General features: G+C 32.7%; 1 protein-coding gene across 1 annotated transcript; it reads right to left on the bottom strand.

Annotated features, from left to right (window-relative positions):
- Positions 1 to 7,139: 7,139 nt before the first annotated feature.
- Positions 7,140 to 10,545, bottom strand: LOC134727019 (perlucin-like). The gene is made up of 5 exons (XM_063591405.1): positions 10,468 to 10,545; positions 10,096 to 10,187; positions 9,068 to 9,161; positions 7,929 to 8,148; positions 7,140 to 7,299 (listed from the first exon to the last, which is right to left on the bottom strand). Exons 1-5 carry the CDS (start codon positions 10,523 to 10,525, stop codon positions 7,266 to 7,268), a joined length of 498 nt encoding a protein of 165 aa, XP_063447475.1. The 5' UTR covers positions 10,526 to 10,545; the 3' UTR covers positions 7,140 to 7,265.
- Positions 10,546 to 13,680: the final 3,135 nt, after the last annotated feature.

The raw sequence follows: 13,680 nt of genomic DNA, 5'->3' as shown, positions 1-13,680 counted from the left end.
GGCATTGTAGGAACGACGTCACAGAAGCAGGTTCGCATTCCACTCGAGGAAAAACAAATTTTCTAACCCAAATTTAAAGATCGAACATTTGAGACGAATTGGGTCGGTAATATGACAGTCACACGATATACTTGATTTATATATTTATTAGTATAGTCGTCTGAACTGTCATGTGCTTTGACTATATGCCTTTTGGTGTTTGTTTGATACATATGACGTGGCTCTGTACTTATGCATCCTGCTAGTGTGTTATTGTGCTAAAGTAAATTTGTGTATTCTTGTCCTTAATGTTTCTTAATATACTTGGTCTATATGCCATAAAACCTTTTGTAACATATTTGTTTTTTTTTCTATACTGATAAAAAATTTCTGCTTGTTGACTGCTGTACCCCTATTACTGACACTTTTACTTATCACGTCTGTTTTGTTCACACATCGTTGTTAATATAATGGAATTTATCTTACAAGTGAGAGGTTCAGCTTGCTTTTAAAACAGGTTTAATCCACCATGTTCTACATACGAAAATGTCTGTACCAAGTCAGGAATTTGACAGACAGTTGTTATCTTTTCGAATCGTTTTATGTGTTTGAGCTTTTGATTTTTCCATTTGATTAGGTACTTTCCTTATTTAAAATTTCCTCGGAGTTCAGTATTTTTATGATTTTACTTTTAACCGATTGTGTCCTATTCTCGATGATGACTTTATTTTTTTTTACAGATTGTGAATTCGCATAGTATATATGGAAGTTTTTAACGACCTTGACTGGCTTTTCAGCCCTCGCACGGTCGGCTCGGTGCCCGAAGGCGATTGGTGAGCGTTTGAATATTTTGTGCCGTGGGTCAGGAACGGGTAGCAAAGGACGCCGAATGGAGGCCGCCATCTTGGTTTTGTTGAGTTGATTTTGTTTTTTACTAATTTGGTGTTACTTCTTCACTAACGGCTGCTTTCAGGGCCAGTTTGGTCAGCTTGGCAGCCCGCTAGCTTCGATGACGGAGTACTGTTAGATGATCTCGGACGTAGTTCAAAAGATGACAGGAAGCATTATCAGGACCAAAGCCGTGAGGCAGTGAAATGTAGGTCGTATCACACAACAGCCTAGGATACAGCCCTCGGACGTTAATCGGCATGACACTCCCCATAATATACAATGGTTTTGGAGGCATGTTAACGCGGGTACGCCAACTACTACGTCTATCTGTACGGCATGGATTGGTTTCTGTCATCTTAAGTAGTAAGTCGTTGATATCTAACTGTAAACCCTCATCGAAGATAGCGGATAAAGGAGAGCTGACCCAGCACGTCCGTTCAGCTGTAAGGACTGAGACGCGACTGAATTCGCATAGTGTAGCATGTATATGCATATAAGGAAACGTGTGACCTGTCGACGCATCCAGTCTGGCTCCTCTTATAGTTAATGTGATTCCCTCAGTTGTTGTTCGCTACCTTGATTTGCCTCTTACTAATAAATCTTAGATATTTGAACATCGGTTGACTAGCTGTTGTCTTCATTCAAATTATTACTATCATTTTGACTGCAGACGTGTTAGACTATTTAAATGCCAATAGTCGAGATTACTACCTATTGGTACAATACTTTATATAGAATAAGAAACTATTTGATTTTACACCTGTTTCTTAAGGTTAATTTGGGTCCTCAATGCTCTTCAACTTTGTACTTGTTTGAACTGAGCGTCACTGATGAGTCTTATGTAGACGAAACGCGCGTCTGGCGTGTTAAATTATAAACTATTATAGAACTTCAATTCTCAATTTTATTAGTATTTTTCTCTTCAATATGGCACTTTAAGAACTGTTTGTATGTGACTACAAGTAATCTTGGTTGTTTTTTTATTCAACAGTCATCGATTTCGTGGTATGTAAACACTGTGAAAATGTCTTGTCTTTTCACATGTTCTTACTTCAAAAACTGTCCTACGAGTGAGCAATTTTGTTGGCTATAAAACCAGGTTTATTCCACCAATTTCATCGAGAAATATATACTCATCAAATCAGGAATATGACAATTGTTTTGTATTATCCTTGTTGAGTGATTGAGTCAAACATTGGTTTTGTGAGTTTTTGTGAACTTCTCCTTTCTGAATTTATATTATAATTCGGTTTCTTTGTTATACATATTGTTTTTTAACATGGCTTTGTATACTCGGCTGGTGCTCAATATGTTTGCCAGTATTCCAAAACGTTATATTTGAAAGAAAACTACTTTTTTTTTCTTCAAAAGTTAACCTTTTAATATCGCTAAAAGGTAGTCTCCAATATAATATTGTTGTAAATTATGCTAAGCAGTGATATTTTAAGTGATACATTTGAAAATGCCTGTACCAAGTCAGGAATATGACAGTTCTTGTCCATTCGTTTTTTGATGCGTTTTGTTATTTGATTTTTGCCATGTGATTATGGACTTTCCGAATTGATTTTCCTCTAAGTTCAGTATTTTTGTGATTTTACTTTTTAAGTAACAATCTTATTATAAAATTTGTCCATATAAAACAGTCATGCAAATAATAACATATTATAGAATTATATGATCTTATATGAATGCTTGCAACTCTCTTTTTACATTGAACAAATGTATGCATAATTTAAACATGTACTTGTAAACATAATTTTCTAGTCCTGCTTCATTGCTAAATACAACGTTCATTATAACGAGGAAAAGAGTCCGCATCTGTTTAATTAAAGGGGCATTAGCATTAAAATAATATCCACCAATTTGACTCAAATTCTCATATTTGATTTAAAGTTTACCTAAATGCATATTCAGACTGCCAAAAAAAATGGGGGTAAAAAGAAACAATTACAATATATTAAAGTAATGCAGAATTTAATTTTAGTGTGTATTTTAGACAAGACGTCTTATTATTATGCATCTAATTAAGTGACCAACAAAGATCGTTGACGGTAATATACACCTATTTACAATTTGAAGTTATAGACAGTCAATCACGCTCAATCGTTAAAGAAGATTGTTTTCATACCTTTATAATTCTTGCTGTTTATTGAAAATATATCGATATTATGGTAATACCTTATAACTATTTACTGGACCGGATCAGTCATAGAAATTATTATTCCTGAGGTATCCCTTGTTTCACTTTTCAATGTTGAAATTTTTTTAATGAACGAACCATATGCCAAACACATGCATAGTCCATCTGTACTTAAGTTCAACTTATAGATTGCATGAAAACAGATTCAAATGAGTTTGAGTTATTGACTTGCAAGCCATGCCAATAGCTTATTTGGGTTTAATTGCATCAAACTGACTGATAATAGCTAAATAGTTTTTAACTGTCCTACTTTAATTAATGTTTGAATCAAAAGAAATATTATTCTATTCCTCATTCGTAACTTATGCCCTTTACACTCGGATACCATAATGCCATTTTTTTTTAAATAATACTTTTATTACAGATTTCATATTCAGTTATCAATTAATAGAATAATCCAAAGGATCGAATTTGCCCTAACGGTTCATCGAAAATAAGATTATTGTAATAATTTGTAATAATTCGAAATCTGATTGACATCAACTTCATTAAATGTAAATAATTGCCATCATTTGGTGTTACCATATAAAAGAGGGAGGAAAGATACCAAAGGGACAGTCAAACTCATAAATCTAAAACAAACTGACAAAGCCATGGCTAAAAATGAAAAAAAGACAAACAGACAAACAATAGCACACATGACAAAACATAGAAAACTAAAGAATAAACAAAAGAATATAAATGTCACACCACTGGTGTGAGTCAAAATTGAGATTTAAGTCATATGAAACGAGTGAGTGGTGAAAAATAATGTTTGTCCAATTCTTGAACCAATGCATTTATGCATCATAAACTTAGTCCTCTGGGCACGATTTTATCATATTTTTTTTAAATATGAGGTTTCTTATGACTTTAATAACAATAAGAATTTTAACATCAAAACATTATAACTTAATTTGTACACTTTAATAATTTTCTATAGTTTTATAAATTCGAAGTCAGACATATTCCATTTACACAGACTTGTACTCCATTTTATTTAAGCGGTAACATATAGGACAGAGAAACACACGAATAATAGCTATGATAAATAACAACAGTTCGATCCAAAGCCGATTCATCAAAGACTTGGAAACTGGTATTTCCTGTTTATTGTACATAATATATATTAAGACCTATGAAAACTGCTTGGAAGTCTTGCATGTATAATCATGATCAAAAATATAATTGGTAGGAATGGTGGAAGCACGATACCAAATATCAAAAATATAATTATAAGCATGCATTTGTGGTTACCCTTATAGTCATACCAATTTTTACCAAGTATAATAACATTTATTACTGTATCTGAACATGCCAAGACAGTTGTGGCTGTAGTAAATTCTGTCATCTCCCAGTCTGATAATACCAGACTGTAGAAAAATACCAAGACGTCAAACTCTATTTCGTACAATCTATAAAATATCATAGAAAGATGAAGGTTATCAGGATTATCATTGTGATAGTTCCAAATCCACACTCCTACTTCAGTGATAATGTAAGAAATAACTAGAAATACAACAATTGTTATAAACAATCCACGAGCAGCCTTTCCTTCAGTAAATATATCCTTGTTCACTACACATATGGTAATAAAGCCAGCAACATTAAATATCAATCCAAGTGTAACACGAATAAGTAAAATCCGGGTTTTCCTCTTCAACTCTCGTTTCTTAATTTTTTGTTCATCATCTCCATCACTTTGGTTATGATTCTCTCCACAACACGATATATTTTCAAAGAGATTTAACAGAAAGGTGCATACAACGTCTAAATAAAAAGTAATACCTGCCATGATACTATATGAATTTCAAAATAACAACTTAACGTTCCAAACTAATAATCTCAAATGAAATAATTCGAACACGGTATATATAAATATAATGAAGGGCACATGGAATTCCAAAGATTTTATTTTCTTAGAATTTCATGTAACTCCTTAAATAAATCATAGTTTGGAAATATACTAGTCACTAAAGCCTATTGTCAGACACCCAAATTATCTTTAATAATTTGAATGCAATGATAGCTTTACAACAATCGCATTCTTCGAATCGACCTAAACACCAATCATTCCCGTTCATATTTTGTATAAAGAACTTTAAATTAAAAAAAATCTATGAAACATATCTATAAATAAAGTATTTATTGTAACTTAACTAAAGGCGTTGTGTACTTTACCCTATTGGTCAACCAGATTGTAGAATTAACTATACAATTTGAACATTTAAATTGACAAGTTGGTATATTAAGAGCTGATGAATAGATTATCACGCATGCATTTAGAGGAATCTACCTCACTTCATTTATTTAGTTGTAAATAGTTTTCAAAGGTACCAGGATTTAGTTGTAACTGTTGTAGCGTAGCTGCGATGGGTCTTTCGAAAGTTATTTATGGTGTATTTAGTTTAATTAAGGCACCATTTTTCCTGTGGAAGTCACACAAAATGTTATGATTGAATTACTAGTATTCCTCCCCTTATTCATTTATGACAAATAAAGGCAACAGTAGCATACCGCTGGTCAAAGGTCATAAATCGATCGAGAGAACACAAATCTGGGTTACAAACTTAAACTGAGGGAAACAACAGAACACTGAATCAAAGTGCAACAAAAAGCAAAGGACAATGCATCACACATAGAAACGAACTATTATTATGCAAAAGTATGAATAATTCTAAATAGTAAGGATGTTCTTATCCCAGGCAGAGAACCCTTGCCGTATTGGTCGCAACTTTTTAGAACTTTTGGTCCCAAGTGCTCTTCAACTTTGTACCTGTTTTGGCTTTTGAACTTTTTTCATTTGAGCGTCGCTGGTTAGTCTGGTGTGGACGAGTCGCGCGTTTGGCGTATTAAATTTTAAGCCTGGTATCTTTTTTTACTTGTAGCTATTGTTCGTGTGTTTCTCTGTCCTATATGTTCTCCTTATTATTTGTATTGTAGTCCTGTCATGTAATGTTGTCATTTTAATGTAATAATTAATGGAACACACTTAGAAAAGTGTTGATTGTTAATGTAAAAAACATCATCAATATATCTTAAAAAATATGTGAAATCAAATAATCTGGTTTCTTTGATCTTCTTGTTTTGGCAAGTGTCTGAAAGAACTCCGACTCATAGGAAATTATCAAGAGGTCGGCAAGCAGAAACAAACAGTTCTTTCCCATAGGAATGCAGCCTAACTCGAAATCTAACAAATATGTTGTCAATTACATATAAAGGCAACAGTAGTATACCGTTGTTCAAAACTCATAAATCCATGGACAAAAAACAAAATCGGGGTAACAAACTAAAACCGAGGGAAACGCATTAAATATAAGAGGAGAACAACGACACAACACCGAAACGCAACACACACAGAAACGGACCAAGCATCAGACAAAATCCCACGAGAATAACACATATAACATCTAAACCAAATACATGAATTTGGGATAAACAAGTACCGTGCCAAACTCCAGCATACTGATCACTTGATCCTCTGTGTAGCATATTTTACTTTTTTGTTTACTATACTTTACCGATATCTCCCTCTGATAGATGGGTTTTGTCTTTGTGTTTTTTACCGATACTGTTGATAAAATATATGAAACTAATGGTTTGGTCAAGTATACCTTAATGGATCCATTTATTTTACACAAAAGTTGTGATGTGTAGTGTTAATGATACAACGAGAAAGTAGGTTGGTTGCTTTAATGCCGAGAAGACAAATAACATGTTTTCCTCTTATCGAACCCTAAGGTTGCATTAACATACACATACCAATTTCTATGCACCAGATAGCAAATGGGCTCTGATAAATAAGAGCGAAAAGAGAGGGTGAATAAGTTTGACCTTATCAGACACATGACTTATCAAAGAACAGATGTTAATCAACAAAACCCAAAGGTAAACTTTGATTATCATTTTTGTTTTTTATTTCTTAATTGATTTTAGGTATCTTAAATAAACAATTCCATAAAAAAAAGAACACTTTGTTAGCAATATCATCTTAAATGCATGCAATATCTGACTCTAAATATCATGTTGCATTAAAAAAATCAATCATAAACGAGTGAATATTTTATTTAAAATAAAAAATAAAAACGCGGGTATATAAGCTTATAATATCGGAAAAGACAAATATCTAAGTTTTATCATTGGGTTGAAGAATAATTAAAATGGACCCCTCTGTAGTTGTTTATTTAATAATTGAGAAACAGTTTCGTCTTAAATCTCATCCAATAATTTCCGGATTGTCAGAATCTATCCTGTAACGAAAATTAGATTTGTAAATATTCATATTTAATTTTAAAATTATTCACCCGCTTTGATTTTCTTAGTGAAATATATCATATTAAGTAATGTACTTTTTTGAAAGAAATTAACTTTGAAATAGCTGGAACTGACCAATGTATCAGTTTTAAACGGCCGTTTACGGTACTAATTATGGTAAAGTCCGTCTATCCACTCGGCGTCAACATGTCGGACAATAACTCAAAAACGCTTCAATTAGGTTGCATAAAACCATATGGAAATATGTGGTATGATTGCCCATGAGACAACTGTCAATCCGCCAAAGTTAAAATGAAGTGGATGTAAGTCAGGAACCACGGCGATCATTTCGATTCAAACCCTTTTAATAGTTCTTAAACATGTTAAAGGAGCTATTACTAGAATCGCAGGCTGATCTACAGGAGGTCCCTGTTAGATAACAAGTTTTCTAGATTCTTTATTTTGCAGACATTATCACGAATATGCATGATCGATCTATTTGCCATTGTACGCTAATTAGCCACCAATCAACCAATCAACCAATTCAAGTAGAAGTGTCGGAATCCCTTTCAGTATTACTTTGATCATTCAGTATCGACTTGTTATCATTACTTGTTATACTAACTGTTTTTCACAAATGAATTTCATTCCAACTTGACATGCATTGTCATTCCATTTTATTCCATCAGGTGGAAAGTCATGTAAATGTAGACAGTCTTCGTTTCCACCACTGTTGCTAGGGTTACCTGGTCCCCATGCTGTATATGTGAACACTCTGTCAGTTGATGCCCACTGCCATGTGCCTTCGATGATGTCATCTCTACCACCTAACCAGTAATCATCACCTATATTAATAATAATAATATAATAATAATCATCATATACTAGTAGATAAGACCCTCTCCCCGCATATACCCCGCCCATAAACAAATCAAACAATTAAAGTTGGAATATTGTAGCATGTTTATCAAAAGCTATTAAAATGCCTTGCTTGAAAAACGCATTTGCTTATTTGCTCAGACATTGAAAATAAGATTGACACTAACATTCAATTATAGATAGGCAGATCTAGAGTAAACATTCTGGTTACTATTTGATCGGACAATGGATATCTTCCAAAAAGGCACAAACCAGGCCGACCGTGCAAGGGCTGTAAAGACAGTCAAGGTCGTTAAAAGGTATTCAAGACCTTAGTATTCAACTAACTTATCTTACAAGAAAAGCATTAAATTAAATCGACTAGGTTCTTACACGGGCACTTGTCACATTGTTTTTCCTTTGTACCTTAATATAACACTTTTTTGAGGGTCAATAAAACAATTTATTAAGGGTCAATATATAACACTTTATTAAGGGTCAATATAAAACTTTATTTAGGTATATAAAGAAAATTCATGAGACAAGTGCATGTGGGTTCTTGGCACGTCAAATCAAAATGAAAAAAAAATGTGCATCTGTTGCCTTCGTAAATAAGAGCATATTAAAGTACATGTTATAGAGAGATATAGGAAGATGTGGTATGAGTGCCAATGAGACAACTCCCCATTCAAGTAACAATTTTAAAAGTAAACCATTATACTAGTAGGTCACGATACGGCATTCAACACGGATCCTTAGCTCACACCGAACAGCAAGCTATAAAAGTTTGATAGCGGAGAACGATACAGTCTTCAAGTATGTGACTGTGGCCTCTACAAGAGAGGATGTAGTTAAGAGGCTTAATGCCCTACATTTTAGAGGGTTTACTTGAGTATCACTATTTACCATTTTTCAGTAATTTGACCATAGAGATCAAATAGTCAGACTGTGCTTTTGTCGTTACCTCAGCAAGTCTACCTCCGTGACCTCGGCAGCTACTCTATTGGAAAAGTAAACTTGTGTAAGATTCAATTTCTTGTATACATAATGTTTTTCCTCTCTCTCTCTCTTCGTTTTGGTACCGTCACAAACAGGAGATACATAGATTCCACAACTGCAACAAGTGTGTTACGATATTTCTCCACTCGAGACAGTTCAATTGTAATATTTAAAGCGCAAGGCTTGTCGAGCTCTTTAAATAATTAAAATTTAACTTTCGAGATTGGAGAAATATCGTAACACACGAGTTATAGTAGTGGAATCTGTTTCTGTAATGATTTTATCCTTCTGTTTTAAAGATTTGAAGAAAGTTGTCACGGTACTTTTTATGTGACGTCATCAGGCATGGTCGCCTCTTTCATGACATCACAATAGGAAATTCAGAAAAAAACCAATCAAATTTAACATCACAATTAAGATTCGACCAATCATTTGCCTAGACAGTTTCACTAGAGAGGAGAAATATTTTTCTCACACTGGTCAAGAAATGTGAAAATAGAGCAAAAATTTAGAGAACAAAGAATTATAACTGATAAAACAAAAAGTTGTTGGAACTGCATATATAAATTATTGATATGTATGTGTTTGGTTTATACCGATTCGATTGCATATATAAATAAGAAGACGTGGTGTAATAGCCATGCAATGCGGCAACATTCAAACAGAGAACAAATAAAGCTCTTTAAAAATCAACGCACTGGTATTAAAAGTAAACACATAAAAATACCAAATCCATGGAGAAATTGAAAAGGAAAGTCCCTTACTTAATGGCAAAATCAAAATTTAAAACACATTATACGAATGGAAAACAACTGTCATATTCCTGACGTAGTGCAGATATTTCTTTGTGTATAAAATGGCGGATAAGTTTTTTTAATAGATATTTCCTAAGCTTCTTATGAAGTTTTTCTTTTAATCTTAAAGACAATATATACCTCTGCTAAATACCAATTAAGAGCATCTGTACTGAACATGTAACACGACTCTTCAAAATGGTGCCATCCTAAGTGACACTCACTATTGACACCTACATGTAACAATGAAAAAAATATACTAGTAAACAGTGTTTAAATGTTTGCCAACATAATGCCAAGTCAAATTTCTGTAGAAATGAGAAAATAATAGAAAATTTCATGCTTTAGTCAATTGTGTATAACTGAGCTAGGCGATAAGATTTTTTTGTCTTCAATAAAATAGCTTTCAACATGAATATATTTCTGTTTTTGGAAAGAAGAATTACATCTAAACAATGTCATTTACTGGTTCTAACTTTACGTAATCATTGTAAATCAAATGATTATTCTTACCTGCTGCATGAAGGAAAATTACACAACAAGCGAAAGACAAATACCTTAAATAAACCATATCTAACTATGGAGATGATAAGGTGTGGTTTGATAAGAATACATTTATGGCCTTTACCTACTTGATCTGATAAACTGGCGAACCATTCAGTTTTTGTCCTCATGGCATGCAAAAAGTAAAATCACAAAAATACCTTGGATTCCGAGGACTTTGTATTGTCAATTTCATTTCAATTAATTACCTTCGTGTTCAATTAACAAGATCGTGTTCATGTGTAATTCTAAATGACATTATGTTTAAATCTGTTTAAAAAAATCCATTCTCATCATATATAGTTATTTTATTATATGTTTGTTCTTGTATCACTGTGACTGTGTCTCTGCTATGAAACTTTGACGCTCTATGTTTCAAGTACAAATCAAACCTGAATAGGCACAAAGTTTTAATAGTTATCAAAGGTACCAGGATTATAATTTAATACACCAGACGAGTGTTTCGTCTACAGAAGACTCATCAGTGACGCTCAGATCAATATAAACTTAAAATCATCTGATTCATGCTGTTGGAGAAAACGAAGAAAACATCTATTGAACTACCCCAACTGTCACATAATTTCAGAACTTTTAGTATGCAAGTTTGTTTTAGTAAAAGAGGGACAAGATACCAGAGGGACAGTCGAACTTACAAATCCATAATAAACTGACAACGCCATGGCTAAAAATGAAAAATACAACCAGACAAACAATAGTACACATGACGTAACATAGAAAACTAAAGAATTAGCAACACGAACCCCAACAAAACTAGGGATGATCTCAGGTGCTCCGGAAGGGTAAGCAGATCCTGCTTCGCTAAGTATAAAAAAGAAAAGCTTACATTTTTGTAATGGCATACTTTTAATTATTGTTGATTTGATCTTTGGTTCTTTTCAAATACAGTTTCCAGTCACATTGTATAATGTATAATGATCATGCTGGACGCTTTGGCATTGACCTTAGACAGGGACTTATAAGGAATTAATACATGTATATGATTATATTTTAAGTAGTCAGCACTTCGGTTTTGACATGAATATATGTTTTTTTTTTTTTTATATAAATTTCCTGTTTACAAAGCATGTAATTATGGTTTTATAACTATTTTGATATGAACGTCACTTATAAGTCTTATATATACGAAATGCGCATCTGATGTAGATAGTTGTCTCATTGGCAATCATACCACATTTTTTATATAAACTATAATCCTGGTACCTTTGATAAATATTAACTATCAAAGGTTGCATTCTCCTTTGATGCATTTCATTTAACATTCAGAAACCTATTTACTGTACATATAGTATGATGCTAGTAGCATTGCCATTGACTTTTGTTAAGGTGACCTCAAAATCAAATTCAATTTCTCTCACAAATATGCGACCACATGTCCAATTATGATAGCAATCCTAAAATGTGTTTTTATGTATGTTGTAATGGTGTTTGTTTTGTTGCACTTTAGTTTTTCTGTTGTTCCGTTGTTTTCCTCTTTAAGTTGATGTGTTTCATTTTGTTTTAGCTTGACACCAAGATTTGTTTTCTATCAATTGATTTATGACTATTGGACAGTGGTATACTACTGTTGTCTGTATTGTACCTTATCAAATAGCAATATCAAAAGCTCTAACACATCAAACAAATGGAAAACAACTGTCATATACTGTGGATTTATTAATATTCGTTGGATACCAATGTTCGTGGATTTCGTAGGTACATGATAACCACGAATTTAAATGTTCAACGAAACGTAAATTTTCTATATGCTTTGTATGCAGATATTGGCATAACCACGAAAATGCAATTTTTCGTCAATCCACGAAAATTGATACCCACGAAAATAAATGAATCCACAGTACCTGTCTTTGTACAGACTTACCTTTATGTAGAAAATTGTTATGTGTATAAAACCGGGTATTATAGCAAGCTAAAACTTTCACTTGTATGACAGTCACATTGAATTCCATTGTATTGACAACAATGTATGAACAGACATAACCGGTACAAATGTCAAAAAATTGGTACAGGGGTCATCATTGTTATAATCATAAACATTATAAAAACAAAACAATATGTCTACCACAGTAAACATTTTGTAATAATCTCTATCACTTTAAAACAAACAATATGTCTACAGCAGTCATCATATGTGGCCATATAAATCTTAGTTTGGATGCAATTTCAGATGTGTCTTTCATCTGATAATGCAACTGATTTTCTGTTAAGGGAAAACTATACAACAGGGTTAAAAAACATAAAGAGTCGAAATTTCATAGCAACTTAATCGTTGTAAATATAATTGAATTGTATGTGACTGTCATACAAGTGAAAGTTTTTGCTAGCTTAAATTAATCCAGTTTTAATCCACCATTTTCTACATAGGAAAATGCCTCTACCGAGTCAGGAATATGACAGTTGATATCCGTTCAATGACATTTGACGTGTTTGAACTTTTGGTTTTGCCATTTGATTAGGGATTTTCCACTTTGAATTTTCCTTTGATGTCAATATTTTTGTGATTTCAAACAGTTTTCAGCAAAAATCAGTTATCTGTAAGATATGACATACAATAACAATTGGCACGGTTTCAGACTTGGCACAGGCACATACTATGGTTCAGTTTAACTAGTATTTGGAGCTTAAAACTGCAAACCAAATAAAACATTAATGAGACATTCTTGTAGTCATATTCATAGCTCATGAAAAGTTATATTTGAATAAGATATCATGTTTTTTTTAAACTTTTAATCTTGATCATTTTGCTTAAAATATGGACATCGAACAGATTCATTGATCATGCAGCTTTTGGATTTTTTTTAATTGATTTGCTGTCTAATTGATATATAAACCACATGTCTTTTTGTTCTAAAAATGTTGTTGCATATCCTTCATCAGAGTAGTAATAGATAAAACTAAATGACATAAAAATAAATGACTGCTGAAATAATAATTCTATAATCAAAATGTATAATGTATTAGACTTTCCTATAGAATAATTTTTATTGTTGCCATGCCGAAAAGGGGAGTTTTTTTCTAATTAAGTAAATCATTTGATTTGGAAATATTTTCTCATGTTTTTTTTGGAACAAGATTGAGATTGTTTCTTTGGTGCACCACCAAAGCATTGTACTAATTATGTCAGGTCTTTAAAGATTGCATATTTTGGCTTTAATATTGATTCAC

This window comes from Mytilus trossulus, chromosome 7 (genome assembly GCF_036588685.1).
Source record: "Mytilus trossulus isolate FHL-02 chromosome 7, PNRI_Mtr1.1.1.hap1, whole genome shotgun sequence".
NCBI lineage: Eukaryota > Metazoa > Mollusca > Bivalvia > Mytilida > Mytilidae > Mytilus > Mytilus trossulus.
This window is presented reverse-complemented; position numbering and strand designations above follow the sequence as displayed.

Excerpts from the sequence above, each read along its gene's own strand:
- LOC134727019 (XM_063591405.1), bottom strand. The coding sequence starts at position 10,525 with ATGGTTTATTTAAGGTATTTGTCTTTCGCTTGTTGTGTAATTTTCCTT. Across the intron at positions 8,149-9,067 it reads GGTCAAATTACTGAAAAATG|GTGATGATTACTGGTTAGGT; the intron begins GTAAATAGTGAT and ends TTATTAATATAG. Across the intron at positions 7,300-7,928 it reads AAATTCATTTGTGAAAAACA|GATAGATTCTGACAATCCGG; the intron begins GTTAGTATAACA and ends TTTTCGTTACAG.